Source organism: Myxocyprinus asiaticus, chromosome 27, assembly GCF_019703515.2.
Source record: "Myxocyprinus asiaticus isolate MX2 ecotype Aquarium Trade chromosome 27, UBuf_Myxa_2, whole genome shotgun sequence".
In the NCBI taxonomy this organism is placed as follows: domain Eukaryota; kingdom Metazoa; phylum Chordata; class Actinopteri; order Cypriniformes; family Catostomidae; genus Myxocyprinus; species Myxocyprinus asiaticus.
This window is the reverse complement of record NC_059370.1, coordinates 27,659,349-27,680,541: the sequence shown is the minus strand read 5'-3', so window position 1 is coordinate 27,680,541 and position 21,193 is coordinate 27,659,349. Positions and strand designations below refer to the sequence as shown.

Sequence of the window (21,193 nt, the reverse complement as noted above, 5' to 3'; positions counted from 1 at the left end):
TTCAAATTCTGGTGAAAAAGCACCTCCAGTGCCATTCTAAATGCATATTGTAAGTGAACCGAACTATTGAGAATCTACATCTGAGATGTTGTCCATGAGTAGCGCTCAAATATTGCGCACCGCTGTGTAGGCTAAAAATAGCCGCGAGTGTGTGTGTCGACAGAGCAGTGCCATTCAATAACGCGCTGGAGCTGCACATGCATTTTATATATTTACTTATAAAACACAGCCTTTTGTGATTCACAGAGCTATTGCATGTCTTCAAGTGTCTTCGAATAAAATGCACGAGTCATATGAACTACTTTAATTGTGTTTTAATGGTTCTTTTATGTCATTTTTTGAGCTTGACAGTAATGAACATGATTAACACACAGTATCGGATTTGGATCGGGCTCGTCGGGCCAATACCCGATCCGTTTAAAAACATCAGTATCGGAGCCGATACCGATCCAGGTATCGGATCGGTGCATCCCTACCGTAGAGAATTTGCATGCCCACAGCAAGCATAGAGACAATGGAGTGAGGAAGCCATTTGGTGATTTTCATGTTGCTGCCTAATGGGCCTGACTCACTGAACATACACTTTGTCTGTCCGAGGAAGCTGGGAGCCTTTTTCGTTTCTTTTTGTGCTAGTTCCGCCTAGTGGCTGGAGCTTGTTCTGTGAAGGAACACACCTTCGGGACAGTTATGTGGATGAATCTACATGTTTATTGGGTCTTTGTTGCACTCATGTATTGGCTGAATGGGCCAGCTAATTGAACATTCATTTGACTTCCCGAAGAACTGAACATCCCCCTTTTTTTTTCTCTCTCTCTCTCTCTTTTTTTTTCTTTGTGCTGGTTCCGCTAGCGGCTGGAGCTCTGTGGAGGAACACACCTTCGGGACAGTTAGTGGATGAATCTACATGTTTTTTGTGTTTATTCCGCTTACTGATTGGAGTTTTATAGATTATTTTTGCTGTGTAATTCTGTCTCACAAAATTTGTATAGAAGCACCGGACTTGAGCAATCCGACGGCAGAGTTGTTGCGGGGACTCTCATAGGCATACATGGACCGTTTGAGTTTAGAGGGATGGACGCAGATTGGCGCTGTCATGCGCGGGGTTAATGCGCGCACTTTTTTTTTTTTTTTTCTGTTTGTTTTGTTTGGGGGGGGGGGAGTTTGGGGTTTGATGGTTACCCTAATGTTGGAATGTGGTCTATATAATCTTGTTTTTGACACAATCTTTTTTTTCTAATATGTCAAATTTAAATGTTAATACGAGTGGATTATCGGGAGTCGCGTGGCGCTATGCGAGGGTCGGACGTGTGAACGGCGAGATTCGATACACTCTGTATAACTGTATAATGCACATAACTGTTCTATGAAGACAGTATGTCAAAGAACTCAAAATCATCGGGCTCTAGAGACATTAACAGACACTTGCGTGCTCAAGCTGATACCCCAGACAAGGCCGCAGGCCAGGGACTTGGTTTGGACGGTGCGGTGGGAGAAATTCAGCGGCAACTGTCCAGCATGTCTGTAATGCTGACGAAGGTCGTTGTGGACTTGAAGGATCTTGCGGTAATACGTCGATCGATTACGGCCATGGAGTCAAAATTCTCTGAGTTGGTTACAAGATTGTCGGATGTCGAGAAATGGATTGATTATTTGGAGCGATCGGAGAGGGAATTAGCTGCTAACACGCTAGCGACCAAGGAGGACTTGGAACACGTTTTGGAAAAGTTGAAAGACCTTGAGAATCGTAGCCGGCAAAACAACATCTGAAATGTTGGAATTCCTGAGCATGAGGAAGGCCGAGATATGGTGAAATTCCTAGATGAGCTCTTCCTGAGTCTGCTCGATATAACAGGCCATAAGCTGGAAACAAGCGAGCTAACAGAGTCCCAACTCGGGGAACCACTGAGGGAGACAGGCCTTTATCAATTCTGGCCAAATTTCTGAGATCATCCGATAAAGCTCTCATGTTACGCGAGGCGAGGAGCAAAGGAAGGCTTTCTTGGAAGAACCACAACATTTTCTTGTTCCCAGACTTTGCGAATTCGACGAGAGAAACGTGATCGATTCAAGTAAAGCAAGAAACATCAACGGAAGATTGCTTTTGCACTGATGTTTCTGGCCAAACTGAGAATAGATGCTAAGGATGGCCGCAAAGTATATACATGCCCACAACAAGCATTGTCCTATATAAAGTCATTGGAATGAGAATGTCATGGTGTGATTTCCAAGTAAACTTGATTCGCTGAACATTCACTTGATTGTCCGAGGAAGCTGGGTGCCTTTTTGTTTCTTTTGTGATGGTTCCGCCTAGCGGCCGGAGTATGTTTTGTGGAATAACACACCTTCGGGACAGTTGTGGATGAATCTGCTCGTTCTTTTTGCTTATGCCTCCTATTGGATTGTTTTTTGGAATATTTTTTTGCAGGACATTGGAAGGATTAGGTCATCTGCTGCATTTATGAAACATTCGTTTGACTGCCCAAGGAAGCTGAAAGTTTTTTTTTTTTTTTTTTTTTTTTTTAAGTTTGTTTTATTATTTATTTATTTGTATTATTATTATTTTTTGTGTGTGTGTTGGTTCCGCTAGAGGCTGGAGCTTGTTTTGGGGAGGAACACACCTTTGGGACAGTATGTGGATGAGTCTACATGTTCTTTGTGTTTATTCTGCCTACTGGCTGGAGTTTGTTTTATAGATTTTCTTCCGTTATGTAATTCTGTCTCACAAAATTTGTATAGGAGCGCCGGACTTGAGCAATCCAATGGTAAAGTTGTCGCGGGGGCTCTCGTAGGTATACATGGACTGTTTGAGTTTAGAGGGATGGACGCCGGTTGGCGCTGTCATGCACGATATTAATGCGCATGTTTTTCTTTTTTCTGTTTGTTTGGTCCGGGAGGAAGTTCGGGGTTTGATAGTTGCACTGATGTTGCAATGTGGTCTTTATAATCTTGTTTTTGACTCAGTCTATTTTTTCTAATATGTCAAAATGTCAAATGTTAATATGAGGGGAGTCATTACATTTATAAGTAAACATCTACAATTCAAATGTCTCAAACAGATTAAAGATAAATTAGGAAGAGTCATTATTGTTTTAGCAGAAATTCAGGGGCAAAGTTTGATTTTGGCTAATATTTATGCACCTAACGCTGATGATCAGGGATATTTTATAGATCTTGAAGGGATGTTGCAAGCTGCTGGCACCTCTCATAATATAATATTGTGAGGAGACTTTAAATTTTGATGGACTCAGTCCTTGATCATAGTGAAGCAAAAGTGTGTAAGCCCCCTAGAGCAACACTGACGCTTCACAGGATGTGTAAAAATTTTGGCCTTAGAGATATTTGGACACTTTTGAACCCATCTGGTAGGGACTATACATTTTTTTCATCAGTACATAATATTTATTCTAGAAGAGATTTTTTTTATATATGTCCAAGTCCCTAATTTCATCTGTTGTTGATTGCTCAATTGGAAACATCTTAGTCTCAGATCATGCCCTGGTGAGTTTAGATTTGTTGCCACATACGGTGAAAAAGAAATCATATAGTTGCCACTTTAATGTATCCCTTTTGCAAAATCCTGAATTTCAACAAATGTTAAAGGCTGAAATTAATGTTTATATGGAAACCAACTGGTCCTCATTATCCTATGTGGGCGTGGTTTGGGAGGCATTTAAGGCAGTTCTTAGGGGCCGGATCATACAGTATGCATCATTCACCAAAAAATCCAAAGCACAAGAACTCGTTGAGTTGGAAGGGAATATTAAAAGTGCAGAGGCAGAGCTGAAGCGCTGAATGTCATCTGATGGCCTCAGAGAATTGACCCGATTGAAATACAGATATTATACTATTTTGTTGCGGAAGGTGGAGTTTTGGCTATTCAGGCCAAGACAGTCATACTTTGAGTCAGGGGACAAAGCAGGGAAGCTTTTGGCTAGATACATAAAACAGAGAGAGTCTTTTTCTACCATTCCCTCAGTGAAATCTGCTGGTGGTGAAACATTTACCCCAGCCATTGATATTAATAATGCTTTTAAAGAATTTTATCTTGATCTCTATAGTTCCACATCTTCATCTACTGATGAAGATATTAGGAACTTTGTGGAACCATTAGAACTCCCTAAACTGACAACTGAGCAAAAAAATTATCTTGATTCTGAGATAACCTTGGAGGAGCTTGGCAAGGTAATTAAGGCCTTGCCTACAGGCAAGGCTCCGGGACCAGATGGCTTTGCCGTTGAATTTTTTAGATCTTATGCTACAGAACTGGCTCCACTTTTGTCCAGAAGTTTATACAGAATCATTAAAGAATGGAAAGCTTCCGCTAACCGTGACACAAGCCCAGATCAGTCTGATTCTTAAAAAGGACAAAGATCCAAGCAAGTGTAAGAGTTACCGTCCAATTTTCCTGATCCAGCTAGACGTAAAAATATTGCCAAAAATGCTGGCTAACCGATTAAGTAAAGTTATGACATCTCTTATACATATAGATCAGGTGGGGTTTATTCGGTGCCGCAGCTCTTCTGATAACATTTGGTGTTTCATCAATATCATGTGGTCAGTGGAGAATGATCAGACTCCGGTTGCTGCCATCTCACTTGACGTTGAAAAGGCAATTGATATAGTAGAATGGGATTATCTTTTTACGATTTTAGAAATATACGGGTTCAGGAAAACCTTTATTGGATGGATTAAGTTACTTTATAGACACCCGGTAGTGGCGGTACAAACAAATGGATTCATTTCAGATTATTTTACTCTGGATAGGGACACCCGGCAGGGTTGCCCTCTTTCCCCCTTATTGTTCTGTCTAGCCCTGAAACCATTAGCAGCCATGATAAGAAAGGAGGATGATTTACCAGGGGTGGTGGCGGGAGGTATGGCGCATAAGCTTTTGCTTTACGTAGATTATATTTTATTATTTGTCTCTGACCCTGCTAGATCTATGCCTTGCCTCCACAGAATTATTCATTCCTTTTCTAAGTTCTCAGGATACAAAGTCAGTTGGTCTAAATACGAAGCTTTGGCTCTGACAGCATACTGCCCAGTAACGGCTTTCCAGCTGGGCGCCCTCCAGTGGCCCAAACAGGGCATTAAATATTTGGGCATTTTATTCCCAGCAAATTTGTCTGATTTAGTTAGTGTTCATTTTTACCCCTTAATAAAAAGGTTTTCGAGCGATGTGGACAGGTGGGATTCATTACATTTATCTATGATTGAGAAGGTTAATGTTATTAAAATGAATTGTATTCCAAAATTTAACTACCTGCTACAGTCTCTCCCTGTAGATGTCCCCCTCTCTTATTTCAAGCAATTTGATAGCATAGCAGAGTCCTTCATTTGGAATGGTAAACATCCCAGATTACACTTCAGTAAATTACATAGGCCGATTGACAAAGGTGGACTAGGCCTTCCCAAGATTTTGTTTTATTATTATGCATTCGGTTTCAGACATTTGGCTCATTGGTCACTTCCACCTGAGAGAGCCCCTCCCTGGTTTTGTATTGAACAGGATGTTCTTACCCCTATTTCACCATTGCAAAGCCTTTCTAAGGGAGAGGTTAAGTTACATCTCGTTATCTCGCATTTGCACTCGGTATGGACAAAAGTGTGCAGAGTGTTTAATTCGGACATTCATTTAAATGTTGCCTCAAGCATATGGCTGAACCCTAAATTATGTATTAATAAGTCCCCTTTCTGCTGGTCAGACTGGATTGTGAGGGGGGGTTTCTACACTCGGTGACCTATATGAGAGTGGAGTATTGAGATCTTTTGAAAATATTTATTTACAGCGGCACCGCATGCTCTGTATTGTTTTTGGGAGTAGCATACACCCCCCTAAAGTGGCAGATACTCTGGGAGAGGTGATTACTGCTTTTGGAAAAGGTCATGAGGCATCAGTGTATAACTCCCTGCTAATTCAGAGTCTGGGGGACTGAACTTCAACTTCTCTCGAGATTATGGGAGAAAGATTTAAACTTGGTATTGGAGGAGGGAGTGTGGGCTAGGATTCTAAAAAACATCAAGTCTGCATCTAGAGATGCAAGGGTTCGCCTTATGCAATTCAAGATTTTACATAGATTCTATTGGGCCTCCTCTAGATTGTATAGGCTTGGTCTTAAAGACACACCCACCTGCTGGTGATGCCAATCAGAAGATGGAGACACAACCCATGTTTTTTGGGGTGTGTTAAGATCCAAGAGTTTTGTTTGAAGGTTCAGAGTTTCATATGTGACGTTTTGGGCACTCAAATTTCGTTTTGCCCCAGACTCTGTTTTCTGAGCAATGGGACGGTTATATATTTGGGGACAAACACATAAACAATTGGGTCTTGACTAGTATTATGATTGGCAGGCAGATTATTTTAAGGGGATGGAAGTCAGATGGGGCTCCCTCATTTCCGGAGTGGTGTGGGGAGATGGGGAGGGTGGCGGCTTTTGAGGAGATGTCGAGCAGAGGGCTGGGGGTTCGAGATTTGTTTAATAGGAAGTGGGGCAGGTATTTGGGGGACTCTCGGGGTGGGGCTATGGAGAGAGAGGTTTAGTTTTAATTATATATGATTATTATTTTCTTTTCTTTTTTTCTTTGTGTGTGTGTGTGTGTGTGTGTGTGTGTATTCTATTTGTGACCACATGGGTGTTCATTGGGGGTCGGGTGGGTTTGGTGATTGAGGAGGGGTAATAGTGGGGGTTAAATGTTGACTCAATGTATATATGTTGTGTTTTTCTTTGTTATATGTTTATGAGTCAAAAAAATAACTTTTTAATTATTTACCTATCCTAATGCTCTCTCAAACTCGTAAGACTTCCTTTCTTCTGCAGAAAACAGGTTAAAAACTTTCAAGCTTCAAAAAGGTCATCAGGCATCTTAAAGGAATAGTTCACTCAAAAATGAAAATTCTCTCATCATTTACTCACCCTCATGCCATCCCAGATGTGTATGACTACTTTCTTCTGCAGAACACAAACAAAGATTTTTGGAAGAATAACTCTGCTCTGTAGGTCCTTACAATGCAAGTGAATGGGTGCCAAATTTTTGAAACTGCATGTTGATGAGGGTGGAGTTCAAATTGCCTCTCACTTGACGTAAGTGCGAAAGCCTCCTCTGCATAGATATTCATATGTAGATACCGTATTAGCAGCTGTTCCTATAGACCGCAATACTGTTTCCACACAAAAGCAGCTTATGCATCTCCTCCTGCACTCAAACCGATTCAAACAGCTCTAGTTGTTGACCATTCCAAGATGTCGCTGCATTTGATGCATCCAAACCAGCCGAATGAGACATCTATGTACAACCCCAATTCCGAAAAAGTTGGGACAGTATGAAAAATGCTGATTAAAAACAAAAAGGAGTGATTTGTAAATTCTATTCACCCTTTGATTTATTGAAAGCACTGCAACTACACATTATATTATGTTTTTCCTTGAAAATGTACAGTAATTTCAAATCAGATGATTGCAACACGCTCCAGAAAAGTTGAGACGGGCAATTTAAGACTAATAACAATTTGATGAGTTGAAATAACAAGGCGATGTGAAACAGGAGATGGTAAACAGGTGAGGCAATTGTGTTATAGTATATGAGGAGCCTCCAAAAACAGCCTAGTCCTTCAAGAGCAAGGATCATTCGAGACTTGTCAATTTGCCAACAGATGCTTCAACAAATAATCCAACACTTTGAGAACAATGTTCCCCAAAGACAAATTGGTAGGATTTTGGGCATTTCACCCTCTACAGTGCACAATATAGTTAAAAGATTCAAGGAATCTGGTCAGATCTCGGTGTGTAAAGGGCAAGACGAAATCCATTTCTGAATGCATGTGATCTCTGATCCCTCAGATGTCACTGCCTTAAAAAACAGCATTTATCTGTAATGGATATAATGAACATGGGACATCAACACTGTCCAGAAGCTCTGCCAAATTCTCTGGGCTCGGTCTCATCTTAGGTGGAAAGTAGAACAGTGGAACTGTGTTTTTTGGTCTGAAGTCCACATTTCCAAAACATTTTAAAAAACAAAGCCGTTGTGTTATCCAGGCCAAAGAGGAAAATGGCCATCCAAGCTGTTATTAGTGTCGGGTCCAAAAACCAGTGTCTGTATGGGCCAGGGGTGTGTCAGTGCCCATAGCATGGGTAACTCGCACATCTGTGAGAACACCATGAATGAAGACATGTATGTACAAATTTTGGATCAACATATACTGCCATCCAGCACCGTCTTTTCCAGGGATGTCCCTGCATTTTCCAGCAGGACAACTTCAAACCATATACTGCCCAGATTTCAAGTGCATGGCTGTGTAAGCAGAGTGTGTGGGTGCTAGATTGGCCTGCCCACAGTCCTGACCTGTCTCCAATTGAGAATGTATGGTGCATTATGAAGCACACCATATGGCAACGAAGACCCTGTACAATTGTGCAGCTAAAGACCTACATAATGGATGATTGGGGCAAAATTCCACTTTTTAAACTTAACAAACTTGCCCAAATGCTTAATAAGTGTTATTAGAAGAAATGGTGATGTTTCACAGTGGTAAACACTTGACTGTTCCAACTTTTTTGGAGTGTGTTGCAATCATCTGATTTGAAATTACTGTACATTTTCAAAAAACAATGAAATTCACAAGGTAAAACATCATACATGGTGCAGTTGTAGTGCTTTAAATATAGCAAAGCGTGAATATAATTTACAAATCACTCAAATTTATTTATTACAAATAAATTGTTATTATTAGCATTTATCATACTGTCCCAACTTTTTCGGAATTGGGGTTGTATGAATGTATCTATGCTCCTCTGTTGTACACAACACTGCGCTTCCATATGTTTTTTAATTTCTTGTGTCAGTTCTCGCATGAACTTGCCAATGTGCTTACATCACGCAAGAGGCAGCGTGTATTCGACCCTCATAAATTTTTTGTAAAAAAAAAGTTTTCAATATTGATTCATTCCTTACACAAACCTACCGTTTCACTTCAGAAGACACTAACTAATCCACTGGAGTCGTATGGATTACTTTTATGATGCCTTTATGTGCTTTTTGGTGCTTCAAAAATTTGGCACCTATTCACTTGCATTTTATGGATCTACAGATCTGAAATATTCTTCCAAAAATCTTCATTTGTGTTCTGCTGAAGAAAGCCAGTTATACAGATCTGGGATGGCAAGAGGGTGAGTAAATGATGAGAGAATTATCATTTTTGGGTGAACTAATCCTTTAAAAGTAATCCATATGACTTTAGTGGTTTAATCCATGTCTTCTGAAGCAATATGATCGCTTTGGTTGAGAAACAGACCAAAAAGTAAGTCCTTATTCGCTATAAAACTTGAAATCCTTAGTCTTCTTGGGATGTTCATGAAAGAATCTCATTCACACACTTCCATGCATGTTGAGATAGGGTTTTGAAAAATGACCCTAGCTGGATTCATACTGAAATAATCTAATTTGCTTAAATGCAAGCTAATCTGTTCTACAGAACCAGATTTGCCTTGAAATGTTGTTAGCAAAGTTAACCAGAAGAGGGTGCACTGTGTAACGTCTGCTGTGGTTTTCAGACAGAGCTGCTGACCCAGACACTAGAGCACATACAACTCTGTAAAGAAGTGTGGAGGACCATCAAAGCATCAGGTGTCTCTCATGGCTCCTCTACTCTCTTTTTCCTTAAAAAAAGAAAAAAATAAAATTTTGAAATATGAGAATTGTTTACCTTTTTATCCTGAACAACAAGGTTCATGAGCATCTTTTGGCTTTTTCTTTTCTCATTAGGCACTTCCTCCAAAGACCCGACAGACACGTTATTGCTGCTCTATGAGTTTGAAGCACGGGCCAAATTAAATGATCCCAAGCTTGAATCTGTGCTTGAGTCAGTTTTGGAGCTGGATAACATTGAAACGAAGGTGTTGGAAACAATTGCAGGTCAGCTTCTTGAACAGTAATCCCATTGTAAAAGCTGAAGTGTGAAAGGGCTGCACTACTTTTGATAAAACATAACGCAATTGGTTGAGCCAATGTTGCTGTGTCGGGGCTGTTTGGGATTCTCAAACAAACAGACCAATGTGTCGATAACATCACATTGTGTACACTTTCCAGGGAAATCAACCTACAAAATTGCTTACTTATAGTTGTCCCTGCATATTATACCCTGTCTACACAAAAAGCAAATAGATCCCATTATAAGTAATGAAGCTGTCTACACTGGAATCGTCCATTCATACAGTATACGGAGCCCAGTTCTATTGCTTACGTGCTGCAGAGCTACTCCTGCAAAGCAATGATTTAACTTTTTACATTTTCATCTTTTGCCATGAATTTTGTTTGTTACATATTCAAATAACCTCTGACTGATACATTAAAGCCAGTTTCTGGTCTATGGTCTAGTCATTTAAAAAATCTTTTAGCAACAATAACATTACAATAAAATTATAAAATAAGCAAATGTTTATACCAGTGGATTTCTATTGAAAATAAGTAGGATACAGGTTATTTTCCCATTTATCCATTGCTGAAGTCTACTCGAGCTCACTGCTGATTGGTCCGTGCTATCTGCGCATCATTTAGAATGTTCACTTTGACAAGTCCAGTGTAGACAGCCTCAAGCCGTTGTGATGAGTTTCGATGTGTCATTGGACGCACACTGTGTAGAAAGGGTGTTAGGTTGGGAAAGGAGGGAAAGTATTGTAACATGTAACATGACATGTACCTCTTAATTGTTTTACTCAAAATAATTGATGGACTATGGAATTCAAAAGGGACAGAATTTGATATGTAATGAGATTAAGATGTAACCAACTTTGAAGGTCCCTTACTGTGTTTCTGCAGTCCTGGCAATGGAACCGCCAGCTCATTTCCCTCTGCTGTGTAAGAAAGCATTGAGGATTGCCCTGTCTTTGCACAGGGAAAACCCACAGGCCAATCTCACACGCTGCAGGTCAGATTAGCAAGGCATTTGTATCTTTTGGTCAGAGTATGCCATTTCCGTTTTTAGATTTTTCAGCAAAATATGTCAAATCGTTCTACTTGTTACACCCACCTTATAACTGTTTGCGTGTTGTACAGTAACTGTTTACACAGCCTTATTCAGCTGTCCCTGCCGAATGGTGTGTCTGAAGTGGAGCCCCGTGTGTTGGAGGAAGTGTGGAGCTACTACGAGGAAGCTCTTTCCATCTTAGCAACCGCAGTAAGTTGGTCACGGTAACTCAGCAGCCACCAATACGACCCATTGCAGCTCAGCTCCGCAATTATCCTCATTTTTGAAAGAACCTCCTGTTTCTGTCAGTGGGCTTTTAGTTATGCCTTAGTTAGCAGATGCTCCATTCACCAGCTTCTTCCTGCCAATGGATGCTAATTTGAAAATCTCGCCTGTGCCCTGTATCTCAGACTAGTGTATCAAAAAACTTGCATTCGCATCAGGGTGCTATTCGGAAATTGTGACCTTATGGCACCATCGATGTAAATCGTATTATGTCATTTTGCTGATAATATTCTAGCATTTAAACCTAAATATCTATATTACATCAGCTAGGTTATACTCTTCATTTTCACTAAAATATCTGAAACTACCTCTGAATCTCAGTATTTTACTGCCATCAAGACTCAAACACTAGGGGCTTGGGTAGCTCAGCGTGACGCTGACTACCACCCCTGGAGTCGTGAGTTTGAATCCAGAGTATGCTGTGTAACTCCAGCCAGGTCTCCTAAGCAACCAAATTGGCCCGGTTGCTAGGGAGGGTAGAGTCTCATGGGGTAACCTCCTCGGGGTCGCAATTAGGGGTTCTCGCTCTCAGTGGGGCGTGTGGTAAATTGTGCGTGGATCGCAGAGAGTAGCATGAGCCTCCTGATCTGTGAGTCTTCGCGGTGTCATGCACAACGAGCCACGTGTTAAGATGTGTGGATTGACTGTCCCAGATGCGGAGGCAACTGAGACATGTCCGCCACCACCCGGATTGAGGTGAGTAACCACGCCACTATGAGGACCTAATAAGTAGTGGGAATTGGGCATTCCAAATTGGGAGAAAAGGGGATAAAAAAACAAAAAAGAATCAAACACTAACTCTTAGACAGGAAATAAAACACTCAGATATTCTTCAACTGAGGAAGTCTATCATCTAGAGTCATTTATTAGGTTTACCACTGGTGAAGGCAACAATGATGAAATCAAGACAAATTCATTTAGACCAGGTTTTCTGTAACAAATGATTCTGTAAAGGAACCTATATCCAGATAATACACCGAGCCTCTCTTTTCCCTATTTCTCTTCTCACACAGCCTGAGGACTTTCCAGAGCTGGAGATCCTGTGGCTTCTGACCCGAGCGTGGAACACAGGAATCCTTCTCTACAGTCTGGCCCAGTACCCAGAGGCTGAGAGGTGGTGTGGGTTGGGAATGAGCTTCCTGCGGCACCTGGGCTCCCTGCAGGACAGCTATCAGACTCAGGTAACACAGTAGGAAGTGGATGAGACAACAGCGGATGGGAACACGTAGCTGTTTGTGCACTCCACTCAAGGCGACAGATTTCATTTTCATGTTTCATATTCTCCCTTGCCTCAAGTCAGGTGAACAAGCAGCCTTATTTGTCACCTCAGTTGGAAGTGTAATTATAACATCAGTGTTGGTTACTGCTACAGTATGTGTGGTGGGTAAAGCAACATAGGGAAGTTCTGTGCCTTAGCAGCTAGTACAGAATAATCTATCTATTGTTTGGCAATTAGTCAGTTTCTAGGGAATGCACAAGATAATATTAATATAAAATATTCTGATAATTTGTTGGGTTTCTTTGGTAAAAGAAAATTATACTGTGAGGGATGAATAAATTGCATGAAAATGTGTCTCCCCAGATGGCGGGTCTGTACAGTGAGGTGTTGGACAGGCTGGATAAAGCAAAGAAAAACCTCATCATTGAGGAATAATGCCAGCATTAGTCGTAGATTGAGATCTTAGGTCTTATAAAGCAGTGTGAATTTCTGTTCATGTTTATAACAAACGTGTCTGACATACATCCAAGGTTTTGTTCTTGAGCCTATTCATTATTATATCAACTGCTTCAACTGTTCATAGTTATGAAATGTTTCAAAATAGAATTTCTAGTAATTTATGATCAAAACATACATTAGAATGTAGTATTAATAATTGTTTTTTTAAATGGCAGTATAATTGTATTACCTGTCATCCAGTTAACTTTGAGTTGTCCCCTGTTAGTTGGAGTCATTACATCGATACTGTGATAGAAAACAAGCAAAAATGCAGGCATTGAAATTGTAACAGAGTCACATAGTTTATTTCCAAACAAATAAACTCTTGTCCAGTCCAAAAAAAGAAGAAAAAAAAGAAAAGAAAAAAGAAAAAAAACATAAAAACAATAAAAAAAAAAAAAGAAAAGAAAAAAAAACTGTAGGACTGTGTTCCCTCCTGACCAGGATATAAAAGACTGGTTTTCCTTGTGTCCTGATTGTACCACCTGTAATTATGGGGAGGATACTACTGTACAATCAAAAGGTTCATATTTGCAAGCACTTACTACACAGGTATGCTGTCACATCAAAAACTCATTATCACTCAAAAAGACAAACCGAGACCCTCATTGATGCACACGGAACCGATTCAATCAATTTCATTAGAAATATAGCACAATTAAAAATCTTTGGGTTTTACCGACATGGCTGACTGGCATCAATGGCGTGAACAGTCAGCTGCTTTTCTACTTGTCACTTTAGATGACCAGTTCTAAACTAAATTAGTAATTTATGCTCCTGGTTTACTTTAATATCACTCTACGGGTTACTGTCTGCATGTCCTATATATATATATATATATATATATATATATATATATATATATATATATATATATATATATATATACACACATTTGAAGTCAGAAGTTTACATACACCTTAACAAAATACATTTAAACTCAGTTTTTCATATTTCCTGACATTTAATCGTAGAAAACATTCCGTGTCTTAGGTCAATTAGGATCACTACTTTATTTTAAGAATGTGAAATGTCAGAATAATAGTAGAGAGAATGATTTCTTTCAGCTTTTATTTATTTCATCACATTCACTGTGGGTCAGAAATTTACATACACTTTGTTAGTATTTGGTAGCATTGCCTTTAAATTGTTTAACTTGGGTCAAATGTTTTGTGTAGCCTTCCACAAGCATCTCACAATAAGTCGCTGGAATTTTTCCTCTAGACAGAACTGGTGTAACTGTCAGGTTTGTAGGCCTCCTTGCTCGCACATGCTTTTTTAGTTCTGCCCAGAAATTTTCTATCGGATTGAGGTAAGGGCTTTGTGATGGCCATTCCAATACCTTGACTTTGTTGTCCTTAAGCCATTTTGCCACAACTTTGGAGGTATACATGGGGTCATTGTCCATTTGGAAGACCCATTTGCAACCGAGCTTTAACTTCCTGGCTGATGTCTTGAGATGTTTCTTCAATATATCCACATAATTTTCCTTCCTCGTGATGCCATCTATTTTGTGAAGTGCACCAGTCCCTCCTGCACCCCCACAACATGATGCTGCCACCCCCATGCTTCACGGTTGGGATGGTGTTCTTCGGCTTGCAAGCATCACCGTTTCTTTCTCCAAACATAATGATGGTCATTATGGCCAAACAGTTACATTTTTGTTTCATCAGACCAGAGGACATTTCTCCAAAAAGTAAGATCTTTGTCCCCATGTGCAGTTGCAAACCGTAGTCTGGCTTTTTTATGGCAGTTTTGGAGCAGTGTCATCTTCCTTGCTGAGCAGCCTTTCAGGTTATGTCGATATAGGATGCATTTTACTGTGGCTATAGATACTTGTCTAACTGTTTCCTCCAGTATCTTGACAAGGTCCTTTGCTGTTGTTCTGGGATTGATTTGCACTTTTTGCACCAAACTACGTTCATCTCTAGGAGACAGAATGCATCTCCTTCCTGAGTGGTATGATGGCTGCATGTTCTCATGGTGTTTATACTTGTGTACTATTGTTTTACATATGAATGTCGTACCTTCAGGCATTTGGAAATTGCTCCCAAGGATGAACCAGACTTGTGGAGGTCCACAATTGTTTTTCTGAGGTTGATTTGGCTGATTTCTTTTAAATTTCCCATGATGTCAAGCAAAGAGGCACTGAGTTTGAAGGTAGGCCTTAAAATTCATTCACAGGTACATCTCCAATTCAGTACACCTCCTATCAGGAGCTAATTGCCTGATGGATTTACATAATTTTCTGGAAATTTCCAAGCTGTTTAAAGGCACAGTTAACTTAGTGTATGTAAACTTCTGAACCACTGGAATTGTGATATAGTCAGTTTAAAGTGAAACAATCTGTCTGTAAACAATTGTTGGAAAAATTACCTGTGTCATGCACTAAGTAGATGTCCTAAACGACTTGCCAAAACTATAGTTTGCTAATATTAAATCTGTGGAGTGGTTAAAAAATTAGTTTTAATGACTTCAACCTAAGTGTATGTAAACTTCTGACTTCAACTGTATGTATATGTGTGTGTGTGTGTGTAAATATATACATACATACATATACATTTGTTTTTGATCTATACACTCAGACACATTCCATGATATCACAAGTAGGCAGGCCGTATTGTTGGGAAGCTTATTCCCAACTTACAAAAAAAAAATTATGATAGGCAGCTGAAGATTTTTTTTCTATAGAGAAATACCAACATTACGGCACATTTGTATGAAAATTAATCTCAATAATCTTAATAATTCAAATTTTACTTTTGTGATTTTTAAAACATGTTTGTCCCAGTTATATCACACATGCATGAAGCACAAGTGAGTGGGGGATATTTACACTTTACAGCAATCATACCCATTAAAACAGTCTGTAAGCAGTTTATAAATGGCTCTGTTCCCTTCGATTATTCCCTGAACTCTGGTTTTGACACAGGTATGACAGCTGGTTTAGCAGAGATGCTTGGCATTTGGTGAGCACACCTGTTTAGAAAATGCCTGCAGATATAAAGGTTTTTTTTGGGGGGGGGGGTTGCAGGAATTAAATTGACTTTCATAGAATCCAGATTTCTTGATATAAAAAGAAAGACTTTTGTTCTCAAGGGATCAAAGGAAGTACTGTACTCCTGTATGCGTCATCACCGTCCCATTCCAGATCCTCAGGAGTAATAAACTCGACTGCAGGTTGGCCTGTTCCCTCCAGTTTAACCCAATGCAGAGAAGGGCAACCACAGACATAGTGCTTACAAAATAGTTAAAATAAAATAAAAAGTAGCAAATATTTAGAATACACAAGTATAATATATCAGCATGTCTGGGTACTCTGGGTTTGGGGCAGAGGAATCACCCCTTTGAGTTCATATTGATATGAGTTGCTCTATATTACAATATGATTGCTGGCCTTCTGTCACACAAAAAAAAAAAAATCCATCAGATCCCTGAGCTTGCCAAGCTCATCCCGGCACAAGGCTCAACACAGTGGAGTAAACATCAGCCCGGAAATAAAGAGAAAAACAAAAATAGTTTAAAAGCTGTCATTACAAAGAACAGATTTAATCAAACCATCTTTGAGTTCTGGGGAAAACTGGCAATTTCAGGCTCCACTAACTCTTTAATATCAAGAAGGTCATCCAGTACAATTATTGTCTTGATTCTACCCGTTTTAAGGCTGCGCTTCAAGGCAGCTAACAGGACAGTACCTTGTTACCACTCAGTCTGAAGAGAATATAGTTGTGGAAGGCAGAGGAAGTGCAAGTGGGCTGTCTGCTTTTCAACAACTCCAATGAGGGGCTCGGCTGCCATAATTGGATTTTAAAAAATCAGTCACTTAATACAGAAAATTTTGCAAAAAAGGATTTCTCAGAGGTAAGACACGTGAGTCTATTGCACTCACAAGTTGGGCCTCAAATAGGATGGGGAAACTCACAAATGGCACTAAAATAGTTTGGAGTCTCCCACTAAGCACTGATAGGTTGAATATTGTATCATATACCTAACAATTGACAGTAAATTTACACAAGTATTTATTAATTTTAAGGCAGTTTGGTGTTCTGCAGAGAGCCCAGTTACACCTCTCTACCCCCATCTTCAATACAGAGCAGCTAAAACCACAAGAAAGAAATAACTCAAAAACCCAAAGACAAATAAATGAAATCTAACAGCCCTCCAAGTAGACAACTCTAGTGAAGTGTAAAATGTGTACCGTATCATTTCTTATGTAGTTAAATCTCTCTGTAGGATTTTTATTTTCCATGTGATTTCAGTAATATAAATGTATAGACTCAACCCCCATTTTCCATGTTATTCGACCTCCAAAGGTGTCACTGTTGACTGCACCATATAAACAAATGGGCACCCAATCAAATGTAGCACGCTGGTTTGTGATTACTGAAGATCACCAGTTTTTAAGTTTCTCCACTTATAAACAAGAGCAGTGACTCCAACGGTACCATCAGCAGGCTTCATATGTATCTAGTCCTTGTAGAAAACCTTGTAGGTCTTTGCTCCGCATCCTTGAATGTATTTTACAATGAAACTGAATGAACATATACAAGGTTCTCACTTCTACAATGTGGCACCATTTCCGAATGTCTATCTTGAACTCCCCACTCCTCAATGTTGCTTCATTAAGACATTCTCATCTTCACAAGTCCATCCGAAACTCACAAAGAATGTTCCCTTTTTTTTTTTCTTTTTTTTTTTTACACATGACAAAAAAAAAATTTCTTTAGGAATGGCATTTCCAATCTTGAATGGAATTGCTGAAACTCATGCAGGGTTGTGCACAGTCACAGTAATGATGGTAAGACATTTTCCATTTGAGGGTAACATAATGACACTAAAACTGGATATGAAACATCAGTGAAAGGGAGGGAAAGGTGTCAGGTGGGTGTGGGGTCAGGCGGGGCTGTGTGGAGGTGGCGAGCTCAGAGCTTCTCTGCTGACGGGATCCAGATATAAGGGCCTGACTGCTCCTCTATTATCAGCTTGATTTTATTATAGATCTCCTCTAGTGAGTCACCCTGGACTATGGCTGTAGAGCGAGAGAACAGATAGTTATACACCACAGAGGAGATTATTCAGATAAACAATAGCCGCAGGACTGGACTAAAATTTCTCTTTGTAAACAATTTAGAGAAATCACCTAATGGGAAGTTACAACAATACATAGGAAGTGGAGAAAAAGTTACCTGTAAAAAACTCGCCAAACTCTTGTTCAAGCTTCACTGCTTTATCAAAGACTTTACTGGCTTGCTCATATGTCTGCCTCTTATTCAGTTCCCTGTTAAACACAAGGAACTGTATTACATATTGTCATTTCACAATGCACAAGCATTCAAAAAGCAAGAAATGTGAGGTTAAATTATGTAAAATGATATAAAATAAAAACACCCTCTTGACTAATTTTACTTACATTAGTGCCTCCACAGATTTTGGCTTGATGAAAATGGCTATTGGATAGAGCTGTGCTTGCTGCAGTCGCTTTATGGCATTCCCAGACACATCCAGGATACAGTGTTTCCCCTAGAAGAGGATTTGAGAAACCTTTTCATCCTTTGTCACACTTTCACTGCATGCAATAATTGCCACAGGGAACATATTTCAAGATTAAACAAGAGTTAAGATCCTTTGGCATGTTTACACTAGGGAGTGGGAGCTTTCACTGACCCTTTCAGCCACTGCCCGAACAGATAGGATGCTGGTCCCGTACAGATTCTCATTGAACTGGCCGGCCTCAATAAATCTGTTGTCCTGAATGTCCTTTTCCATTTGCTCTCTTGATGCCACAAAGTGGTAGTCCTGCCCATCCATCTCATTCTCTCGCCGAGGACGAGTTGTATCTGAGGGAAAAATGTGCATTTCTTTCTTTACTTTTGAGAAGTATTAACAAATTATGAATGTTCCAAGAGCTAGAGAAAAGTAAGAGACAGTTTACAGTTTGATAAGGGCATATTCTGCAAGTAGCTAGTGGGGCATGTGGTACATTTGTTGGTCTTTTCGTATTATACTTACGCGGAACACAAGATCCAAACTTGTGGGGAAACTCTGAGATCAAGTCATCATTTACTCTGTCCTTCATTGGACCCAGGATAATCACAGGCCTTGTGTAATGGACTGAAAGGAAAACCAGAACAATGTTAATCAACACCTTAAGAATTCTTTTATATATATATATATATATATATATATATATATATATATATATATATATATAAACGAGTTCTATGTACTATGCAGACATACTCTAATGTTCACAACAAAGCTCCCTCCCCTTCAACATTAACATATCACACCTATTTTGTAACTTGGCCCGCCTGATCAATGACAATTTCAGCTATGCCATATGAACTTGACATGTTAAAAGGTTGGCCAATCATAAGAGAGGTTATTAAAATATAGAAGTCTTAAAGGTAAAGTAGCAAAAACAGCCAATTTAATTCTAAGGGTCATAGAGAGAGTGGAAATTGTAAAACTAATTACGACCCTCACTAACATTTTAAGTGGACATCAGGGAAAGTAATTATCACTACTTACTCTCCTGTCGAATTACAGGCTCATAGGATAGAATTGTGTCTTCCTGACCCTCTGCATGATGAAAGAGGACAAAATTACCCATACAAAACCTGAAGGTTTCATTAATCAACATGCACTGCAAGAACAATCCAGTTGATCTACCATTGGAATAAAAGTGTAGGTGGTTTGACCTTTCTATTAATATTTTTGCTCCAGCACTTAAAAGCTTTGTGCCATGAAAATGATCAAGTGCAATGTTAGCACACCTTAGCTGCCTTAAATAGAACTGACTTAATGCAGACAGTTAAGCAATGAATGTCATATGCATGTAGTTTAAGAAATAAAAAGCGTAAACTTATGGATGTTTAGAGCCACTTACTGGAGCTGCTTTCACTGTCACTGGTGTTGGACGTCAAGCACTCTGTGGATAAAGGATGTTTATAAATGTCACAATGCAAACTTTTGCAAATGTAAGATTAATAGTTTATCAATCACAGCTCTGAATGAATCTTAACACCCTCTCGCACCACCATGCCATGAATAAGAGAGGCTGATTGAAGACAGAAAAAGAGAGAAAGAGAAATTAAGCATTAAATGGCTGCCATTTCCTTTGAAGGGAAATGGTAGGATAAGGCAGCAATAGGAAATAAAGTATTTCCCTTTCCCAAGACTTCAGTGAGCTTAGATTCTCTGCTGAGCGTTTCCTATGACCTTGGCAGTTTTTAGTTTATCAGACTGTGATACTGCTCCTCATGCCAAAATATACAACCCGGTGTTGGGTTCCTTACAGGAATCGAATAGCAAAAATCTCTTGGATACAGTAACAACATGATAGGGCAGGGATATTTAAACATTAAACACAGTTAATCCAGTCTGATATGAGCTAGCTTTGAAGACATTCTGGGTCCTGAAGAGGTCTGTCAAGTATTCACTCTCTCTTTTGTGTACAGGGCTGAACTATAAGAATGGCTTGATGGCCCAGTGCCAGTGTGAGAGTTTCGAGGCAGTTGATTGAACTGTCACTTGCCTTATCGGGTCAGCGCTGTTTTACCACTCAATCTCACATTTGTTTATATTATGTTTTAATGCTCTGCCAACTTAAAAACATTAGGTTTTGTGTGATGTACAGAATATTGTTGTTGCTAATTCTGCTGACTTAAAAATGTCACTTAAGTATTATCTAGTTGATTAACGTAGATGAAGTTGTCAAAATACTAGACGTAGTATAGTCTTTGAAGCATCAGTTAGAATGGGTTGAAAGTTTGAAACCAATTTGTAATGTATTGCATCATCATTTCTTCTATAAAAATGGTGCATTTATAGATGCCATGGAGGTATAAAAGCTGTATAATTTCCAGATATTACTACAAATTAAAAGCCTAGTATTTTTTGTTAAAATAAAATAAAAAATAATTTAATGAAAAATATTTTTTTCTAAGCATATAAAAAGAAATCTACATTGCTAAAATGAAACATTTTTGGTGGGACAGTGAAAATGTTGGCAGGGCAGCTAAAAAATCTGAACTACTGGCCTAACAGCATCAGCTGAAATATTCCTTATTGTTGAATCCTGGTGTGTTGTTCAACAATCAGATCTCTGATTTTAGAAATGTTCATTAGTGAATGACTTGTATGTATACAATTGCAGCCAGTTGATTTTTAGAACCGACTTAGTGGTAAGAGAAAGTCAAAGGGAGAAACAATAAGAAAGAAAGAAA

The 21,193-nt window shown here is 39.4% G+C and overlaps 2 protein-coding genes across 10 annotated transcripts in view; one reads left to right on the top strand and one right to left on the bottom strand.

Moving 5' to 3' along the window:
* tex11 (testis expressed 11) overlaps positions 1 to 17,999 on the top strand; it is a 30,383-nt gene extending 12,384 nt beyond the window's left edge. Inside the window, exons 24-29 of the mRNA XM_051657845.1 lie at positions 9,552 to 9,624; positions 9,763 to 9,912; positions 10,816 to 10,924; positions 11,053 to 11,173; positions 12,262 to 12,429; positions 12,831 to 17,999. Of these exons, the coding sequence (XP_051513805.1) occupies positions 9,552 to 9,624; positions 9,763 to 9,912; positions 10,816 to 10,924; positions 11,053 to 11,173; positions 12,262 to 12,429; positions 12,831 to 12,902 (693 nt within the window). The 3' untranslated portion in view covers positions 12,903 to 17,999. The remainder of the gene's footprint in view (positions 1 to 9,551; positions 9,625 to 9,762; positions 9,913 to 10,815; positions 10,925 to 11,052; positions 11,174 to 12,261; positions 12,430 to 12,830) is intronic.
* The window catches only part of LOC127417684 (disks large homolog 3-like), a 117,305-nt gene continuing 112,593 nt past the window's right edge, over positions 16,482 to 21,193 (bottom strand). For all 9 annotated transcript variants that reach the window (XM_051657831.1, XM_051657839.1, XM_051657830.1 and 6 more), the window contains 7 exons: positions 19,855 to 19,896; positions 19,497 to 19,547; positions 18,975 to 19,076; positions 18,630 to 18,802; positions 18,376 to 18,485; positions 18,152 to 18,243; positions 16,482 to 17,994 (listed from right to left, as the gene is read on the bottom strand). In XM_051657831.1, coding sequence (XP_051513791.1) covers positions 17,888 to 17,994; positions 18,152 to 18,243; positions 18,376 to 18,485; positions 18,630 to 18,802; positions 18,975 to 19,076; positions 19,497 to 19,547; positions 19,855 to 19,896 — 677 coding nt within the window. In that variant the 3' untranslated portion in view covers positions 16,482 to 17,887. The remainder of the gene's footprint in view (positions 17,995 to 18,151; positions 18,244 to 18,375; positions 18,486 to 18,629; positions 18,803 to 18,974; positions 19,077 to 19,496; positions 19,548 to 19,854; positions 19,897 to 21,193) is intronic.